Genomic DNA, 21602 nt, shown 5'->3' on the forward strand with positions numbered 1-21602 from the left:
CATTACCGTATATGAAATGCTCTGTATTCATATTTTTATTATTATTACTTTATTCACATAGTTGATACATAGTTGTCAAAACAGGATAATTTCACTGTGATACAGATCAATCATATTCTCTCCAAGCATCTAAGAATAGTCTGTCAGGTAGCGTCGTAAAATATGGATTGTTCCAAGTATTGCCGTTTTTTGTAGATCATATGTGTTCACATCACTGATATTTAATTATTGTAAATAGTTGGATAGCTTTTATGAAAGTGCAACAAGTGCACTGATAACTATTGAGATGACTTTGGTGTGTTTAAGCAACACCTGGCTAACTTCGATTGCCAGAACTTTAGTAATTATTTAGTAATTTTTCTAGTTCTTTGTTGTTAATGTTATTATATACATTAACTCTGTATCCATGTTTTTATTATTATTACTTTATTCGCATAATTGATGCACAGTCAAAACAAGATATCATTCAAACAACAATTTCACTGGTGATACAGATCAATCAGATTCTATCCAAGCCTCTAAGAACAGTCTGTTAGGTATCGTCGTAAAATATGGATTGCTCCAAGTATTGCCGTTTTTTGTAGATCATATGTTGTGAGCAAGTGTGGCACCCATCTTGAAGCTTTTTCATATGCAATTCTTCATGCAAAGTATATTCTTTTGAAATGCCTATAGTTTCGGCAATTTCACGGACTTTGCCTCGCCTGTCATCCAATATCATATCGTGCACTTGAGCAATCATTTCTGGTGTTGTTACACTTTTTGGCTTCCTGTGTTGTATGAAAGGAGAGAAGGTTAGCACTCCCCTTGATAAGGACGGACCGGCCTCTGGGCCTAACACATATAAGGTTAAGACACTGCCGCTTACTTCGTAGCACTTAACCAATTTTTGTGTGTAGTGTTTTCAGAGAGCTCCCGAAAGCTAAGTATAATTTTGTGTGAATATTGGAATATTGGTTTAAATCATAACGTAATATTGTCTAATTTTGGTAGCTTGTTATGTCTGTGTGATTTTGGTGTGAATCCCGTTTTATTTATTTAGTATTTTAACGATACGTTTCATAGAATACGTTTCATACGTTTCATGTCGCCAATGCGACGTAAGATAAGGGCGTCGAAAAATACGACGCCTTTGTTCAAAAACTGTAATGTGAGGGAGTTTGTCCAATGTGATGTGTGTGTGGTATGTATGCATTCCCGAATGAGGCTGGAGTTTGGATGGAGTGTGATAGTGGTGGGTTTATGTGCAGAAAGTGTAAGCAAACTGAGGAATTAAAGTATGTGTCAGGTGGTGAGATAGTTATGGTTGAAGAAAGCTAGAATGTCAGTGAAAATAGGCTTGATAGGGAATTGCGATGTTGTACAAGATGGTAATGAGAGCGGTGATCAAAGAGAGAGTGTAAGCAACTATACAGAGAGAGAAAATGGTTTAAATGATGAAACAAATGAGGAATTATTTGTAGGCAGTGAGAGAGCTAGGTTGCACGCAGTGATACAAAATGCGCAGCGGCAATTAGAGCACCTGCAAAACTCTTTGCAGAGTGCCTCGGAGAGGCTAACGGAAATAAACAAGTGTTTGAAAGGAAAAATAAGCGTAAGGGTGGGAGAGTTTCTGAAATGAAGGAAAGAGTGCTCTATGGTGACTCGTTATTAAGAGGAGTGATAGATGGGAGGTTAACTAATTCTTACTTACCGGGTGCGAAGTTTAAGGATGTAAGTGAGAGTATTAGAGCGCAAAAACAGAGAGTGAATGAATTGATAGTCGTGGTGGGTACGAATGAATTGAAATGAGATAATTTTTTTATGAGAGAGGACTTGAAAGTATTGTTAAAGGTAGTGAAAGAAAAGAGTGACAGAGTTAGGATGGTGAGTCTATTGCCGCGGTATGATAGAGAGGAGTTTAGAAGGAGGGCCACAATCGCAAATGACTTTATGCACAGGTTATGCAGACGGTGTGGTGTGGAATTCATGGACGTGTGGAATGAGTTTTATGTGGGAAAGGATTTATACAAGATGGATGGCCCATTTGAATGAATTTGGTGTGCGGAGACTGGCAAAAGTGTTGCTGAATGAAGTGACCATTCATGTGCAGAACCAGGGAAACTAGAACTACCAAGGAGGAGGGGGGGGGGGAGATATGCGGATATCAGTGAGACAGTTGAGTGTAAGAATGTATATAATGTACCTGAGTCCAGTACTAAGGACAAGAAATCAGAATGGGATAGTTAGAATAACGCATCAAGATAGGAGTGGGACAAAGGGACCTCTGCGATGTGTCAATCTAATGCCAGGAGTATTAGGAACAAGAAGGAAGAATTTTTGGCCTTGATTGGCTCTTTCTGGCCACAGGTTATTGGCATTAGTGAAACATGGCTGAAAGAAGATGATATAGTTAGTAAGATAGAATGTGTAGGTTATAGTATGTTCAGGAGGGACAGAGAGAATAAAGAGGAGTGTTATTGATGATAGCTGATGAACTGCAGCCAAGGAGAATTGAAGTTGTATCGCAGGATAGTGAAAAGAGCTCATTTGAGGGTGTTTGATATGAGATTGAGACTGGCAGAACAAAATATATAGTTGGGTGTTGCTATAGACCAGGAGATGAAATAGATGGTGGAGATAGTATGCATAAACAAATTGATGAAGTGAGTGAGAGAAGGGTAATTATTATAGGGGATTTCAACTAAGGTAACATTGATTGGAAGGAGGAGAGGACATATGTGAGGAAGGAAATGGATTTTATTCAATTATTAAGAGATAACTATCTGAGACAGCATGTAATTCACAATATCAGGGGTGTGAGAGTGCTTGACCTGGTAATAGCATCTGAGAATTTGACTGTAATGAATATGACCATATTGCCATCTATTGGTGAGAGTGATCATAAGGTCTTGACCTGGGAGGTGGCTAAAGGTGTGGAATTTTCGATTACGACAGGGTATATGTGAAATTACCGTACTGGCAAGTATGACAAGCTTAGGAGATTGCTTGGTTCAGTGCTATGGCATGTAAAACTGCAAGGGCTGGATGTCAATAGAGCATGGGAAGTGGTAAAGGAGCATTTACAGGAGATTATGGCTGATTGTATACCTAGGGTCCGAATAGTAAAACAAGTATGAGTTAAATGGATGAATAACACCATTAAGCTTCAGCTTCAAAAAAAGAAACAACTGTGGAGAGAATTTAAAGAGAAAGGTGACCTGCAGGTACATGAACTGTATAAAGTGCAGGCCAGAAGGGTAACGAGTGTGGTTAAAAAAAAGCAAAAGCGGGTTATGAAAGGAAACTAGCTATGCAAGCTAAAGAGAATCCCAAACAGTTTTTTCAATATGTTGCAAGTAAAAGGGAAAATGTTCATGGCAGAATGATTTTAAAAAATTCTGAGGGTAGCGAGGTAACCGAATCAGTTGATATAGTGGAATTACTGAGCGAGCACTTTGCAAGAGTATATCATCCAGGTGGTGACATTGCAGGAATGGAAGAACCAACAGCTTATACTGGAATTGTGATGAATGACGTAGAGGTAAATAGTTCTATTACAGAACGTCAATGTCAATACATCTGTGGGATTGGATGCTATACTAGTTCGTCTCGTACGTGAAGCGGCTAAAGAATTATCAGTGCCCTTCACCATTTTGTTTAATTTGAGCCTCAGGTCTGGGTCAGTCCCAAGGCACTTTACAAGAGTATATCATCCAGGTGGTGAAATTGCAGGAATGGAAAAACCAACAGCTTATACTGGAATTGTGATGAATGAAGTAGAGGTAAATAGTCTATTACAGAACCTCAATGTCAATACATCTGTGGGATTGGATGCTATACCAGTTCGTCTCGTACGTGAAGCGGCTAAAAATTTGTCAGTGCCCTTGACCATTTTGTTTAATTTGAGCCTCGGGTCTGGGTCAGTCCCAAGAGGGTGGAAAGAGGGGAAAATAGTTCCGTTGCATAAAGGTGGTTCCAAGGCTGCTGTTGAAAATTCGGCCAATCAGCATAACAGGAATCGTTATCAAGATCTTGGAGAAAATAGTCAAGAGGAAAATACAAGATTGGATAGATGAAAATGGGATACTGTATTGTGGACAGCATGGTTTTTTGAAGGGTAGGTCGTGCCTTAGTAATTTGCTCAGGTATTATAACACAGCGACGGCTGAACTAGGTAAAGGGAACGGGTTTACAGTGATTCTACTGGACCTTGCTAAGGCCTTTGACAGGATACCACATGGAATTCTAATCAGTAAATTACAGCATATGGGGATGGATATAGGGTTGGTGAGATGGATAGGCGGGTGGTTGACGGAGAGATATCAGAGAGTGGTTTATTCAGAAGTAGAGTCCACAAGACGGTCCGTGACTAGTGGTGTGCCACACGGATCTGTTCTTGGACCACTGCTGTTTAATTTGTTAATTAATGATATAGGAAAGGATCTGAGAGGAACAGTTAATTTGTTTCTGGATGATGCAAAGTTGGGTAGGGCAATAGTGAATGATGATGTCAAAATCTTGCAGGATGATTTGGATAGATTGGGCTAAGGAGAATGAATGTCCATTTACCGTGGCAAAATGTAAGGTTATACATTTTGGGGTTAAACGATTAGCAGCAGTTTACTACATTGATGGAACTGTACTCCAGGAAATTGATGAGGCATGAGATTTAGGAGTGTTGGTGGATAAGGAGTTAAAGTTTAGGGGGAATATTGCAAAAGTAGCCAAATCAGCTCATCAAATCACTTGGTTGTTGAAGAATACGCTGACAAGCAGAGACAAGCAGGTTATTGTTCCTCTGTATCGAGCCTTGATAAGACCCCATCTCGACTACTGTGCCCAGATTTGGTCACCTAGGTTTATTCTTGATGGGAAGGAGGTTGAGAAGATCCAGAGGTGTGTTACCAAGATGATAGCAGGTCTGTGGAATGATCCTTATGAGAACAGGTTGAGAATTTGTGGGTTGCAAAAATTGGTTGATAGGCGGAGGAGTGGAGATATGATTGAGATATTCGAATTACTGAAGGGTTTCTATAAAATTAATTCAGAAGATATTTTTGAGAACAGGGCTGGTTGTGGAAGGAGAAGGGGACATCCATGGAAGCTGGGCAAGAGTGTGGTTAGTAAGGGTGTTAGAGCTGGGTTCTTTACTTTTAGATTGGTGAATGATTAGAATGGGCTGCCAGAATCTGTGGTGGATGCTGTGACAGTGAATGAGTTTAAGGCGAGGTATGATAGATACTGTATGAATGTCGAATAGATGCGATGAACATGATTTGGGACTTTCCTCAATGAGTCTAAGGACTCCCTGGAGTTGCCCGTTATAATCATAAAAAAAAACAAAATTTTCCGTGAGATTGATTGAAGATGAATTCGGAATTCCAAAATTAACTGTGCACAACATTTTGACTGAGAGTTTGGGTCTTCGTAAATTGAATTCACGATTTGTTCCCCAAGTTGACCGACAACCAAAAAATGTATCGAATTGAACACTGCAAGGACCTCATTAAAACCGTTCGTAAGGACTCAAACTTCCTTGAAATGATCGTTACTGGTGACGAATGGTGTTTTGTGTGAGCCCGAAACAAAGCGCAAGAGTGATGAGTGGAAACCACCAGAAGAGGGGCATCCGAAAAAAAAAGTCGCTTGGAGAAGTCAAAAGTAAAGAAAATGCTGATTTGTTTCTATGATTCCAAGGGCATTATTCGCAAAGAATTCGTTCCGCCTGGTCAAATGGTCAATGGTGAGTTTTATCTCGAAGGTTTGAAGTGAATGATAGTGATAATTCGTCGCGTAAGGCATGAAAATCGTGACGACCGACCGTTCGTCAAAACACATTGTCACTCTTGGCACTATAACTCGGCTTCAAATAAAACAAATGTCCTTGGCAATTATGGCCCTCCTTCTAAAGACTTCACTGTCATACTGCGGTAAAATACTCAGCAACCTAACTCTCTCAGTCTTCTCTTTTGCTACCTCAAATAATTCCCTCACATCCTCTATCATTTCCATTTTGTCTTCTTTCAAATCATTTGTTCTTGCCACGACTATCATTTCTTTCACCCTCTGTTTTTGCACTCGAATAGATTCATTGACGTCCTTTATGTTCGCAAACAGTTGGTACGATTACGTCAAACTCTTAACTATCACACCTTTTAATAACGAATCTCCGTACAGCACTCGCTCCTTCATTTTATTTACGTTTACGAATATTCTCTTATTTTTCATATCAGACTTTCGCCGTTTATTAGTCGGTACGTTCGGTACACATTTTTCCATATGCTCCAGTTGCCGCTTTGCTCTGTGTATCGCTCCGCTCAACTCTGCGATTTCACTACTTGCATCTATCTCACCATTTTCATTATCATTTAAATCATCCATTCGTTCTGTATTTCTACCTTCATTTACACTTTCAACGATGCTCTCACCACTATCTGGTACTACCTCGCAATTCCTTATCACATCACTATTCTATATTCTGACTTTCTTTTTAACGATATCACTCTCGCCACCTGAAACACGCTTTAGATCCTCATTCTCCTTAAGCTTTCTGCACATATTAACTCCACTATCACCATCTAACCAGACTCCAACCGCTCTTCACAAAGCATACATCTCACAGACAGCACATTGCATATCAAAACTCTTAAACAAACATGGCGACCTGGCCGCCATTTTTTTTAATCGGTGCCATATGGACACTATGTTTTCCTAAAAATAATAATGAAAATAACACAGAAAACACACACAAATCGCACAGACACACTAAGAAACGAAAAGCAAACAATGCTACGTAAAATTCTAGTAAAATTGCCAATGATAACACAAAATACTGCTGATCTTTTCAGGAGCTCTCGACAAGCCAACGATCATATCAGTGCGACAACTACCGTTGTTTTCTTTTATGAAATCATGCAATTTTGGCTGTTAACTTCGCTCAGTACAGTTTTTGGACATCCCAGGTTTTCGTCGTCCTCCAGCGTCTCACGGCCACTTTGCAATCGCTTAAACCACTCGTAAACTCGGGATAAGCCTTCATCGCCGTATGCTTTTTGAAGTTTGATGCGTTTCGGTAAAACGTTTACCACGTTAAACACAAAAGTCAATCGCAGCACTCTGTTTGAAACTCATTTTCCAACTGTTCGTCAAAACACACTGTCACTTTTGTCATTATAACTCGGCTTCTAATAAAACAAATGCCATAAACAGTTGACACCACACTAATGAAGGTTGCTGCTTTCGACAGCAAAAAAAAGATGCAAAGGTGGCGCCACTAGTGTCTTCTATTTTCGAAAAGTTCGGTTTCTTTTTGGACAGAGGATGTAGTACTAGTTGTTTTCATTGACTTAACAAAAGCGTTTGACACACTAACACACAAAATCTTGTTGAACAAACTAACACACATATAGAAATTGGAGGGTGTGTTCTCCAGCGGTTCAAAGCACATCGGTAAAGCACATCACACATATAGGATCAACGCACAGCAAATAGCTACTGGTAACCTAGGGAGCATCAAAAAGAGCTGTTCTATGTCCCATTCTGTTATTAGTCATCATCTTTCCCTAAAAAGTAATGTCTTCCAATACCCAGAAGACACTACCATATTATCCATTCACAACAATGCCAATATAGCTTCATAAATAAGCAACACGACATCAGTCTGATCACTAACTAGCTAACTGAAAACGTCATAGATATGTATAAACCCTGAAAAAAATGGTAATCATATTTAAAAAAAAAAAACAGAATCAGTCCATAGAAACTAAATATCTCACTATCTGACATATATCATCCTATACACAAAGCACTGATCTTATAACCTCAACAGTCACCCAGGTGAAAACAACACGTTATCCCTGACTTCGGTTCGATGCAGATCAAAGTTGGAAGCCATACACAGGGCTGTCCCGTGCGACTGTGCTGGTAGTGCCCTGCACAAAGGCGCCCGAAAAGGGAGGAGCGCCATTTCAAGATGATAAACAAGAGTAAGTTTTTATACAATGCTCTTATTCATGGAGTAAAACTTTACTACATAGAGTGCATAACTTAAAATAAACAGAATGCTATAAAAATGCATTAATCTATCAAAGTGTCTTCAATTAAGTCTAAGAATATCACCATATATAGGCGTCCCTTATCCATTTGTCTCCTTATAATAAAATGCTGGTATGCATACAGCACCATCAGGTTACAAATCTTAAGAACTCTCATGTGGAGCTGATAATGCTCCACAATTAAAAAAAAAAAAAAATCAGCTAACGCCTTTTTATTCCCGTATATACGGGAGTAGGCGAGGCCATTTAGCCCTATCTAACTTTTGGAGACTGAGTGGGCAATTCAATCTCCACTGGTACCCAATCAGAGACAGATGGCCCAAGGCTATCACTAATTAAGCGGTACACAGTGAAGAGAGACGGCTCAAATGTGCCGCCATCTCGTGGTCTCTAACCCTAACACAATATATTTAATGTCTGAAATAATGTGGGTTCTACGGTCGATTTTCTTGAGTTTACAGGACGAAAAACCCGAGTTTCCGGGAGGAAAAACCTGCTTGCCCGTGCCAGAGATCGACTAACTCGGGAACCGGTCGAAAAAAGGCTTAGAAAAATTTCCTCTAGTCGCCGACTAGACTCGAAACCAAGACTTCCTTCGTGCGGCCTAGCGCGGTGGTGTGCAAACGCCACATCCACTGAGCTACACAGGCTCCACAATTAGCGTATTCATATACTAAAAAAATAAAATTTTCTTTGAATTAATTTTATTTTAATTTGAAAATTGTATTTAATGGGGACCCTGAAATATAACTTTGAACAAAGGTGCCTCTTATCGGAGGAAGCACTGTACGAGTATATATTTGTCCATGGTCTAATTATTGTTTTGTTTCCCAGATCTAAGCACTATCTTTAAAACCAACCCCAGCATGAGTGCCATTGTATGTCACCTGTGTATCTCAGTGGAAGTGGCGTTCTCTTCTTTAGTGTAGGCCATCCAACTTTTTTAAAGCCTTTCTTCGACCAGCTTCCCGAGCTTCTAGATCTCCAGCACAGCATGCTTGTTTAGTACCAGGAATTCGGTTTTTCATCCCGTAAACTCCAGAAAAATTACCGAAAAATCCGCACTTTTACAAACAATGAAATATTGTGTTAGGGTAAGGGACTACAAGATGATGACACAGTCGTGATTTCATTGAATGCCGCTTATAATTAATGATGGTCTTGGCCAGTTATCTTTCTTCTGATTGGCTTCTAGTGGATATTGAATTGCACACTCAGTCTCCAAAATGTTAGGACTAAAGTGGTCTTTCCTACTCCCTATAAGGGAATAAAAAAAGGTGTTAGCTGAATGTGTGTGTGTGTGTGTGTGTGTGTGTGTGTGTGTGTGTGTGTGTGTGTGTGTGTGTGTGTGTGTGTGTGTGTGTGTGTGTGTGTGTGTGTGTGTGTGTGTGTGTGTGTGTGTGTGTGTGTGTGTGTGTGTGTGTGTGTGTGCGTGCGTGCGCGCGTGCGTGTGTGTGCGCGTGCGTGCGTGATAGGACATGTCTTTCGTAATATGTTCCCTGAAATTCTTCAATCATTGATAGCTTGACTTCAGTATCAGTCATGGCTCAAGTTTAGAAACCGACTTCAACGATCTTCAAAAATTTAGTGGTTAGGATAAAGGACCCCCACCAATTCCCTTTGAGAACAGAAGGCGTTAGAAGATTTTTAATTTGTTTTATTTTATTATTTAAACAGTCTCTGACTTTCATCATCGGTTTTTGTTCCTCTATGAATACTGTATGATGTTTCAGCTTGTTAACTAGGTGGCACTAAACTCCCATTCGTTAGTGGATGTGTTTCTGAGCACGTTAGTTACTAGAAATATGGTATCTAGCTTCAGCTGGAAATCCACAAAATCTTTAAATGTACATTTTATTGTAGAATGATCCTCAGAAATACATAGATGGAAAGTAATAGCAGATCTACAGTCCTACATGATCCAAGGACTAAATGTAATGTCGAGTTGAATCACTATACTGAAACTTCTGCTACACCCGAGTTAAAAGAAAATCTCACAGATTGCGAAAATGAGGAAAAAGAGGATAAAATAAACTTAACTTCAGTAAGTATATGGGATTAAATAAATCTTGTGATACACCAAGACTTAACCAGTGGTATGCGTTAATCTTGTTGGATTTTGTTAGAATATTTGTTCAGGAATGAGAATGTCATCTATATAGAGAATTTTTTTCAATGAGAGTTCTTTGAAGATGGTAGCTGTGCCTGTAGGTGCCTAATTAATGTTTGTTGAAATTACTTATCTTATGAATAGGTGTATGGCATTTACTGTGTGCAATCAGAAAAGGAAAATTCTGACATTTTCTAGTAGAAAAAAAATGTGTATAATCATATAATAATGTTTTATATGTGATTGTTAGCAGTGGCAGCATATATTTACTTTAACAACAGTATGCAGACATACCAGTCAAAATCACAAAATTCTTCAGGTATGCAAAATCCATTTCACCACAACTATGATAGAAGGAAGGCAAATTCTAGAGAGATACTAGACATGAAGCTAGAAGTGCCTGGAGTGTTTACTCTGCTAGATGTTAATAAGGTATAGAAATGGATATTGCCATGCATATTTGGAAAATGGACAAAAAGTTGCCTGTTCCCTTGACTTGGTTCTTAATAAGGGTCTTGCAATAGGGGAGGTCCACAGGAAGTGAAAAGAAAGCACAGTACCGCACATAAGTTATCTAATTATAGGCCAATCCATATAACTGCAGGTGTATTGGAGGGATTGACTAGAAATAGAATACAAGGTTGGGTTTGTGGACAAGATTTGTGTAAGTTCACATGGAATGATGAATGGTAAGCTACTTTATCAGTGATATATATATATAAGATACAAGCTACAATATCTCATGTGGAGCATTATCAGCTCCACATGAGAGTTCTTAAGATCTGTAACCTAATGGTGCTGTATGCATACCAGCATTTTATTATAAGGAGACAAATGGATAAGGGACGCCTCTATATGGTGATATTCTTAGACTTAATTGAAGACACTTTGATAGATTAATGCATAACTGGATGGGAGAGAGATGAGGATGGAAATGAATTAATGACATTGAATGATAAGAGTTATTAATGGGGGATGTCCATAATGGGAAGGTAATCCTAGTGCTTAACTTATTTGCTAATGATATTTCATGTGGGATTACAAGACATGTTCATTTTTCTGCTAGTGATGGCATGTTGGCAAGAGTTATAAGGAGTAAAGTTAGAAAATATAAATACTTTTTTTTAGCTTGAATGAATAAATGTGATTGTAGTTTACTTTAGGAGGTGGATGGAATTCAGAGTGATAGTTGACAGCATCCTGAAATTCAGAGCGCACATAGCAAGTGTTGTGAATACTGCATAACACACACTGCTGTGATAACAAGCATATTGACAAATAGAGGTAAAAGTCAGTTGTACCATTGTACAAGAAATTAGTCATAACCTATAGACTACTGTGCATACTTGGTCATCCGTTTTCCATTATAATGTGGAATTTCTGAAGTTAGTCTAGTGATTCACCATCAGGACTTTGGGAAGTTGGTTATGGAAAGAGGTTAAGGAAATGTAAATTGCAGTTTAGTGAATAGCCAGAAGAGTATGTGAGGGGATTTTCCAAGATTAATGAAAGAGAGATGTATAGAATGGAAAGCAAGAGGGGATAAAATAACAGGCTATCCCTTTTTTATAGCAAGTTTCCACTCAGTGCTACAATATGTTAAGAGTGCAAATGAGTAATGTTCAATATTGCAGATATGTCAGCTAAGGAACACCCATCTTGTGATGAGTGTTGACTTCAATAAGGTTTGCCATCTCCCTCCATTGTCTTTTGGCTAATAACTCCAGGAATTAACTGTTGTGAATTTATATCGGAAGAGTTCTGTACGAAATGAAACTTAATAAGGCTTTCATTTAGGAATGCATGTTTCTGTATAAAAGATATATTAATTTCTTTTATATATGTTGCTTTATATAATTTATTAATGTGCTTTATTGTAATTTAACCTGCAATTGAAATTCAGTGATAAGGTATAATTAGAAGTAGCAGAGAGAAATTTTAGATATGAAATTTCTAATTAAAATCATGTTATTTTGGTATGTGACTTGATAGACAAAATCAGCCAGAAAGCATGTGAAATTGAAACATCAGAGACCTGAGTCATTGCACAGTTGTTATGTTAAAGAGATTAAAATGGAGTTGTAGGCAAGATTTCACTTATTTTGTAACCGTGATATAACTATTTACTTCTCTTACTATAAATTGAGAAAAGTAATAGCCAATGTACTGTAAAAGTATGTTGTTGATTATTTTAACCAAGTGCATACGTCTCTTCCACCTCCAACTGAGAGTCTGTGTTCAAATTCCCCTGTAGCATTGTTTATGGATGTCTTTAGGTTGTAGATAAATTTTATCACTCATTATGTGACTACAACCCTACTTGATAAGAGGACTGAAGTACTCAATATACTACAGATTGTTTTTTGTGGATGGGAATTGACATAAAAATCTGTTTCTCATAATTTTGTCATGATAAATTTGGGAGTGGACATGCCACCAAGTATGGAAATGATTGATTATTATTACTACGGCTGGCACCTATTCTACAACTCTCCGTCTCCACCACTTAATTCACCAACTACAGTGAACCACATCATCTACACACCAACGCCATCTACTGCCTGCCACCACTATTATCTTCAAGACAGTCACAAACATCCATGCCCACAGTGGGATTCGAACTTACAGTTTTTGGCTGGAGAGCAGATACGCTAACCACTCAGCCAACCAGGTTGGCATTTAATGATTTAATAGCTAATCTGGTTAGGCTGAATGGATAGACTATTCCTTCTCCAACCAGTAGAATGTGGGTTTGAATCTCACAGCAGGCATGGATGTTTGTAAATATCTTTAGTTGGGAAATGAATTTCATTGCCCATTGCTAAACTACCATTCTGCTTATTTTAGGTCCAAAGTGACAGGGTGGCAAACCCTCACTTAACACAGTACTAACTAATGCTTCAAAGGTTTACAACCTTTTTTTTTAGAAGGGTTTATCAAATAAAAACAAAAAAACTTTTTCAAAACATTTAAAAGTGAGAACCTTTTATTGAAGAGCATTAAACTAAGTTAATTTGTCTTTGAAATATGACCTGTATGTACTTAGGTTTATACTTAGAACAAATTTAATAACTAATCACTGCATGTGTATGGCGTAATATAAATTAATGTACATTATACATATGTACTAATTTCAAAAATTTATTATTTCAAGAGGAATTCAAAACTCATGTTAGAGGTATTACAGATTATTATTATGTGACACCTCCAGGGGGTCCAAAGACTCATCGAAGGAGGGCATCCACTCCACAACTCTGCCACTCAATCCACCAACTACAACAAACCGCAACTACACCAACACCATCTACCACCCACCGCCACTAGTATTTTCACAGACAATCATAACCTACCCTACCCTACCCTACCTGCAGCCTTTTGGCTGGAGAATGGATATACTAGCCACGTCTTCCAACCAGTCTGGCAGATAGAGGAACTGATATGAGCACCTAATATTTATAGAATGCTGTTTTTGTTCATACAGATTTTTCCATGAAGCAGAGCATATAAATTGCATATGACTAACCATTTGATAATATCACAAATATAATAATTGCTTTATCAGTTTTGAGAAAGTTTTTTTTTTCAACAACATGCACAGAAGATTTAAGTGGTATTTCTGGAGCCTTGATAATAATATCCATACACGCATATTGTGGAACTTCATGTAGATTACATATTTTTTTTACATTTAAGGTGGTATGAACTGAAACATAGATGATTATCTCTGTTTTTGATTTATAGAAAATACTGAATTTTAATGATTGGTTTTGATGAGTGGTGGTAAAAGTTGAAGTTTGTGACATAGTTTCACTTTTCCAAGGATAATTTAAGGTCTCTATTAGAATGACTGGAGGATATTATTTAGTTTGTTTATAGTTGCTTCAGTATCTAAATCAAGGATATCATCTGCATATCACTCATAATATTATTATTAGTAAGATATTGCATTGTGTGCGTGTGTTCTAAATGGGCCAGGTAGCAGTAGCAAACTGAAGAAATGCAGCTCTATATGTAGCGAAGCCAATAAAACATTTTTGTATATTGACCATTAAATGTGAAATAGTGTGCAGATATAGTGATCTGATGGAATTCTGATATATTGCTTGAAGTCAAATGGATATGATGATGCTGATTAATGCCATGGATGAAATCAAGGATATCATCTGCGTATCGCTCATAATATTATTATTAGTAAGATATTGCATTGTCTGTGTGTGCGTTCTAAATGGGCCAGGTAGCAGTAGCAAGCTGAAGAGATGCAGCTCAATATGTAGTGAAGCCAATAAAACATTTGTATATTGACCATTAAATGTGAAGTAGTGTGCAGATATAGTGATCTGATGGAGTTCTGATATATTGCTGGAAGTCAAATGGATATGATGCTGATTAATGCCATGGAGCCATCTTAATCACTGAACCCATTTAATTCCTAATAATTTAGTTGAATTTCTTGAGCCAAAATATCTGAAAATTGATTCATATTTAATGTTCCCTTTAATTCTCATTTGAACATTTAAGGAACTTTTCTAGCTCCTTACTGTAATTAGCAAATTTGATAATGCACCTGTAAATAAAAGGGTTACTATAAGTGATGATCAATATAAATATGTCAATTTCTGAATGTTATGCTGATGTCGTGTTTTTATTAAATGCCAGATGGTACATATTTAAGTTATATTGTAGAATTAAAATCTCCAATTAGGATCCTGGTGAGGATAAGAGAGTATCAGTGATGGAACTGGCAACAACAGATATTAAGTCTTCAGCAGTAGTGAAGTATGCTGCAGTGGAAACGCCAGCTCATTATTTAAAATTAAGTAGCAACACCAATCTCAATGAGCCACCAGCAAACTGGCTAAGAAGTATAACCAATTTACAAGGAGGATTAGGACACTTTACATATCCTAGGTCTAATTCCACTATCTTTTCCAGGTGAGTATAATTCTTATTGTAAATATATATTAATGACATTAAATCAGTTTTATTTAAAATTCTTTTGTTTGTTTATGATACTCAGAGTGTATTATCATCATTTATTAACAGGATATCATCGTCTCACCATTCAACACCCTAGACTTCATTGTTTAACCAATCCTCCTTTCAGATATAAATGTCATCTGTCTTTATGTTAATTCAGACCATGATCTCATTCACATTTCATTTTTCTGTGAAACATCCCTCACCAAGCCATTCTCAATCTTGTGTCCTTTGACTCAGCAGTGGTACTACACTTCCTTTCAAGGTCTTATTACTGTTTTCACTCTCATATTCCAAACACCTCATCATCATGATTGTTAAGGATTTAGGCCTATTTAGTTGAATAAGAGGTCATCGTTGAATCTCATAAGAGGACGTCCTGGTTTTCTTTTTCCTAATGGTTTGTAATTTAAGGCTTGTCTTGGTAATTTTTCTGTTTTCATTCTTTCAACGCATTCCATCCATTTATGTTTATATTTTTTTAATTTTTTTCTGTTACTGATTCCTGGTTTAATTGTTTCATAATTTCTTTATTTCTTTTATGATTGAATAGAGCATACTTTGCAGTTTTTGTCATAAACTTCATTTCAGCTATTATTATTCTTTGTTTGTCTTTTTGTGTTATTGTCCAGATTTCACTTCCATACAATAGGACTAAATATAGAGTTAATTACACCTGTTATTTTTAAATATTTTGCAGTTTTTAGGTTTATATCATATTCCATATTCCAAACACCTACTCTGAATAAATAATTGGAATAATCATTCCTGGACTGAAGGCCTTCATCCCCCAACCACTTTCAAGCTTTGATTTGACATCTCAAGAAGCTTGAGTCAAAAACCTCAGCTTTATACTCAGTGGACATTCAACTTGAAGCATCTGTGAAGAAGAGTGAGTAAAAAATCAAATTCACATCATAGTTTAAAATACCATTTCAGAAAATTTACCTTCTGCTCAAACAGCAGTTGAGCAGGAGGTAAATTTTCAAATTCTCAAACTTGCCGGTGCTGTTGGGCAGAAATTTCTGCCATTTCATTCTTTTACTTCAAGGTAACATCATATTATCACCAAAAGATAAGCCTTATCTCATAGTATCAGATTTCTAATTCATCTTATGTATAAATAATCACTGCACATTCCTTCTCATCACAGCAAGATTTGGTGGTGGTGGTGGTGGTGGGTGATTTCATTCCATTTCTTACTGGATTCAAACCATTTGGGATGCAAAGAATCTATAGACTTTTAAACTAAATGTGAGTTAGCTTACTTTATATGGTGGTAAAGTTTTCTCTCCTGGAAACTGGTTTTTCATCTTGCAAATGAGGCAAAATAGTGACAATACACTGGAGTTGTTATCCAGAATAACACCACTCTGTCAATGACAGATTATGCCAATCTGTCAATGACAGAAGAGTATGACATATTGTCTTTACAATCTGTCATACTCATGTATCTTCCTGATAGCATGGAAGCAAGCTTATATTCAGCTGCTTATTCAAAAGTTGGACATTCAGGTTATTGGTCCATTACTCTCACCTCAGTTCTCTCAAAAATAAAAGGCCCTGAATAGTCTGAATAATCTCATCCAAGTTTCATCTCGTGGAACATCCTCTCTAAGCCATTCATAATCCTCGTACTTTGACACTACAACAATGGCATGGAGGAAGATCTCAGAGACTTACTCTTCCTATCTATGGTCAGACTGTAGGTTCCATTCTCTAGACATTTGCTGTGATCTTAATAAGAAGTCATCCATGTTGAAATGAAGGATTTCATTCCCCCTCTCTGTTCATTATTCCCATCCTACATCCAAGCCATGGGTTTTCAAAAAGTATGCAGTCCTAGCCCACACATGGCATTTCCTATAGGCCTTACAGTCGCCTATGTGTAGGAGTGATTTAAAAATAATAATTCCTCTACATAAAGAATAAGTAAATAAACTTAGATCATGTTATTTAATCTTTATACTTAATAATCATCATTGGAACAGTTGAATATTTGAGTATTAGAATACATATAAGGTTGTCATAGAATTAAGACTTTCTTTAAATCTTCAGATATATTCATTTATTTATTTTAGCTTTCAGATGGCTAACAATTTTACTGACTGTGTTGGAGAAGTGGATGTTATTTCTGATGCTGAGGTAACTAATATAGTTTTTTTTAATACAAAATAATTAAAAGCAAAATAATGAAAAAAAAATCCTTTATATTAAGAATCAATTTTTTTTCTTCTATTCATTCATACCAAGAAAACATGAATTTGCAACTTTTTTTTTTGTCTTAAAATATCTAGTCCTGTTCTGTCCTCTTTCTTGGAAGGAAGATCTAAATGTTATGAAAGATAACATCTAGATCTCCATGTGTGTGATATGTATGTATGGAAAAAAGGAAAAGTTGGTATCCGTATTGGAGATCTAAACAGCAAAGCAGGAAATCGATATCAGATATATAGAAATATATGTAAAAATTCGGAGAAAACAGCAAAGCTAATAATAATGGTAAGCACCTACTTGATTTTTGTTCAGGACATGGACTAGGTCATTATTAATACCATATTCCAACAAGAAATACGAAAAATCTTTTTAAATATCTTATTGTTGATGCTGATATCTTCATGCTAGTTGAGGGCACAAGCGTATACAGATTTGAAATACCAAGTGATCACTATTTAGTATTCAGCAGGATAAAATTAAATACATACTGTAATACGTGTAAGTTTTATTAAAAATTTTTTTTAAAAAAAATTCATAGTTGAACATCTTTCAGAGGCAAACTGTATACTCAAATATGCAAATATTAAGGATAAAATCAAACCTTGAAGATCTGTTCGCAAAATCTTCGCTCCATAACACGGTTTTCCAAGCTTCCACATCCCACTGTACACACTCTTTGCACCACTGAAGACATCTTGTTTCAGGTAATGTGGGGCTTACGTATTCCGGTCCTACCATGAAAACCTATGTTGTGAGCCTCGGTTCTGAATGTTTTTGTGCTGATTTGTGTTCTGCACTAGAAGATTCTGATACACCCTTGACTGGGATCCCATGTGGCATGCACATAAGAAAAATTATTCAATTAAAAAGTTATTCATTTGGCCATAGGAATTTAAAATATGTCTAACATTGTTACAATGAGTGTATTGTAGTGAGAGTCCACTGTGATATTAGATATATAAGATATCAGCAATATCTACATTTTGCACTTTGATAAGTGCAAAATGTAGATAGGCGGAATTTATGTAAGTAGAAAGAAACATAAATTATAATATTCAATTCCTTTATAGGTAATAAAAAAAGATAAATGCACCCTCATTCATGTTAGGCTCCAATTTCAGATTATATAAAATATCATAGCATCCTGAAACATAAAGAAGAAAACTACTTGTTGGATAATGGTAAAAAAATCTTAGAATCAACATCGTGTATACGAAGATCTCTTTCATTGGTGCTAGGTCAGCCAAAATTAATTCTTTTGTATTTTATTATATAGCATCATTATCATTAGATCTTCATGGAGTCAACATTCATCTTGATGCTCTGCAGTTTTACTTAAAAGAGAAGGAGTTCTTCATTAATAGAGTAATAACTTTTTCCTTCAGAATATTAGATTATTCTCTAGGCTAGATTAAACTTTAAATATGATGTAAAATATAACTCAATACAAAAAGGGATCTACCACATTATCTCAACAATGCCTCAAAAAAAGAAAATAATCTAGCAAATTCAATAAAAGATTCATATCATCAAATTCCTGACATACCATTAAGGGGTATACAGGATATTATGATAGTACTACATGACAAACTTACATTATTACAAACTTCCTATCTGCAATTTTCCTCCAAATCAATCTGTTCCTGTCAAGACTCCAACCAGATCTTATTTTTTTGTCTTCTGAGGAACTTTTTACTGTATCAATCCATCTACATCTTCGTCTTCCTCTGGGTCTTTTTCCTGCCATCCTAGCAGGGAACATTTGTTTTGCTAATCTTTCTTCTCCCATTAAGTGACCATACCACCTGAGATTATCTCTGCTAACACATTCCTGGATGCTGACAATGTCAAGTTCTTTTCTAATATCCTCGTTTTTAATATGCTATTGCCATTAATGCCATCTATTCACACCCCTAATCTTTCTCATGACTCTCAGATCCATAAGTTAAAATTGGTTTTAATACTGTCTTGTTTATAGCCAATTTAGTGTTTTGACTAATTTCTCTTTTATTCCATATAAATTTATTCAGTTGACTTCCTACCATACCAGCTTTGTTGATTGTGTTGTCTATTTCCATATTTAATTTACCATCTTCACTAAAAATCGTACCTAAGTAGCTGAAATGTTTTACTTGTTCTATAGGTTCTCCATTCACAAAGCAGTTTGAAAATCATATTTTCAATGCTTCTGCCTATTTTCATTGTCTTTGTCTTGTTATTGCTGACCTTCATACCATATCTACTACAACAGTTATTCAATTTAGTTAGGGAATCTTGCAGACTTGTACTGGATTTACTTAAAAGTATAATATCATCTGCATAAACTAAAGAGCTGAGATTAACATTTTCAGATTTGATATCAGGTTTAATACCGCTTTCCTTCATAATGTGATCAATATAGATAATGAATATCCTTGCTGACACCAGATTTAACATCAAACCCATCTTCCTGTACTTCAATTCTAACTGTTGACTCACAACTCAAATAAAGACTAAGTACTGCTTAACATCAAACCATCTTCCTATACTTGCTTCAATTCTAACTGCTGACTCACAACTTGATATAATGCCCCATTGACACGACATAACTGTAGCATTTCGAATAGCTTTTCTCTTGGCACCTTGTCATATACCTTTTGCAGGTCTAAAAACTAAAGTAGAGATCTTTGTGTTTTGGCTAACACATTAGTGTGAGCCAAAACACTAAATTAGCTGTATCCAATTTTAACTTATGGATTTGAGAGCTGGGTCAGAAGCAAAATATTTGACCAAAGACTAGAGACCACAGATATGAGAGTCCTGAGAAAGATTAGGGGTGTGAACAGATGGCATCAATGGTAATATCATATTAAAAACAGTATGGATATTAGGAAAGAACTTGACATTGACAGCATCCAGGAATGTGTTAGCAGAGCTAATCTGAGGTGGTATGATCACTTAAACAGATTGGGAGAGGAAAGATTAGGAAACAAGTGTTCACTGCCAGGTTGGCAGGAAAAAGACCCAGAGGAAGACCAAGATATAGATGGATTGATACAGTAAAAAGTACCTTAGAAGACAGAAATATAAGATCTAATAATATTGGAGTCTTGACAGGTAACAGACTGATTTGTAGAAAAAAAAATATGTAGATAGGAAGTTAGTAATGATCTAAATTTTTCATGTAATACTGTGATATCCTGTACAGATCTTTGTTATATTTCCATGATTCCTCAACTATTTGTTGTAAAGTGAAAATCTGATCCTGATAGCTTATTTGGCCTGAATCCAGCTTGTTCTTTACCAAGCTTCCCTTCCACAATCCTTCTCAACCGTTTCTAAAGTATACTTGCATAAACCTTACCAGGAACACTCAGTAGGGAAATACTTCTGTAATTCTGACATTCAGTTTTATTCCCTTTTTATATATGGGTACTATGAGAGAAGCTCTACTCCAATCATCTGGAATATGTCCCTTTGTCCAGGCCTTTTGAGCTATGCAATGCAGCTAGTGCAAGACTTTTATACTTCCATATTTGAGAATTTCTGATCAAATATCATCTACTCCATCTGCCTTTCCACATTTTAGCTTTTGATGGCTTTTTCTACGTCAAGTGTGGATATATATTCCTGATTGCATGCCTGTTGAGTGTTTTTTACCACTGTGCTTATCATGCTTGTTTCATATATCAATTTTTTTAAATAGTTACTCCAGATATCTTTTTCTCTGTTTTTCATGTCACCTTTACCATCTCTAATTCTTTTTGCAGCACTCCTTCCTACATTTCTGAGTTTTTTGAACAGCCTCCAGAATATCTTGCCACCTTCCTGAAAATTATTTTCTATGTTCTTACCAAAGTCTGCCCATGACTTGTGTTTAGCTAGTTTTATACAGTGTTTAGCTTTCTTACATTTGTCTCTGTATTCTCTAAGAGCACAAGCTGAATTATTTGCCAAGAACGTTTGATATGCTTTCTTCTTTTCCTTCACTGCCTCTTTAACTTCCTGTGTCCACCATGGAGTTCTGAGTTTTCTATCCTTGCAGACAACCTCATCATGTGCCTCTCTGGCTGAATCGATCAAGGGCTTGCCACTGAATCTCCAAAGGTTGGTTATTTCATTAAATATTAAATAGTAGTCCCTCTCAAAATGTATCACTACTTATTACAAAAGTGACCAATGTGAATCCTTTTTAGCTGTTGATTGTAAATGCTAAGAATAATATGAAACATGAATATGAAAATGAAACATTGAGCTATGAGTAATATGAAAACATCTTAGTT

The 21602-nt window shown here is 36.5% G+C and overlaps 1 protein-coding gene and 1 non-coding gene across 4 annotated transcripts in view; both read left to right on the forward strand.

Annotated features, from left to right (window-relative positions):
- LOC150106375 (erythroid differentiation-related factor 1) overlaps window positions 1-21602 on the forward strand; it is a 381623-nt gene that overhangs the window by 130451 nt on the left and 229570 nt on the right. For 2 of the 3 annotated variants that reach the window (XM_090393102.1, XM_090393104.1), the window contains exons 1-3: window positions 9852-10080; window positions 14849-15078; window positions 17205-17268. In XM_090393102.1, coding sequence (XP_090249228.1) covers window positions 9922-10080; window positions 14849-15078; window positions 17205-17268 — 453 coding nt within the window. In that variant the 5' untranslated portion in view covers window positions 9852-9921. Of the gene's footprint in view, window positions 1-9851; window positions 10081-14848; window positions 15079-17204; window positions 17269-21602 lie in introns of those variants that run through there. The other variant, XM_090393103.1, reaches the window with a different exon arrangement.
- On the forward strand, window positions 773-893 carry LOC150106377 (U6atac minor spliceosomal RNA). The gene has a single exon (XR_016548393.1). It is a non-coding gene; the product is annotated as a U6atac minor spliceosomal RNA (small nuclear RNA).

Source organism: Typopeltis vanoorti, chromosome 5 (genome assembly GCF_054136105.1).
Source record: "Typopeltis vanoorti isolate ZY-2024b chromosome 5, IOZ_Tvanoo_1.0, whole genome shotgun sequence".
NCBI lineage: Eukaryota > Metazoa > Arthropoda > Arachnida > Uropygi > Thelyphonidae > Typopeltis > Typopeltis vanoorti.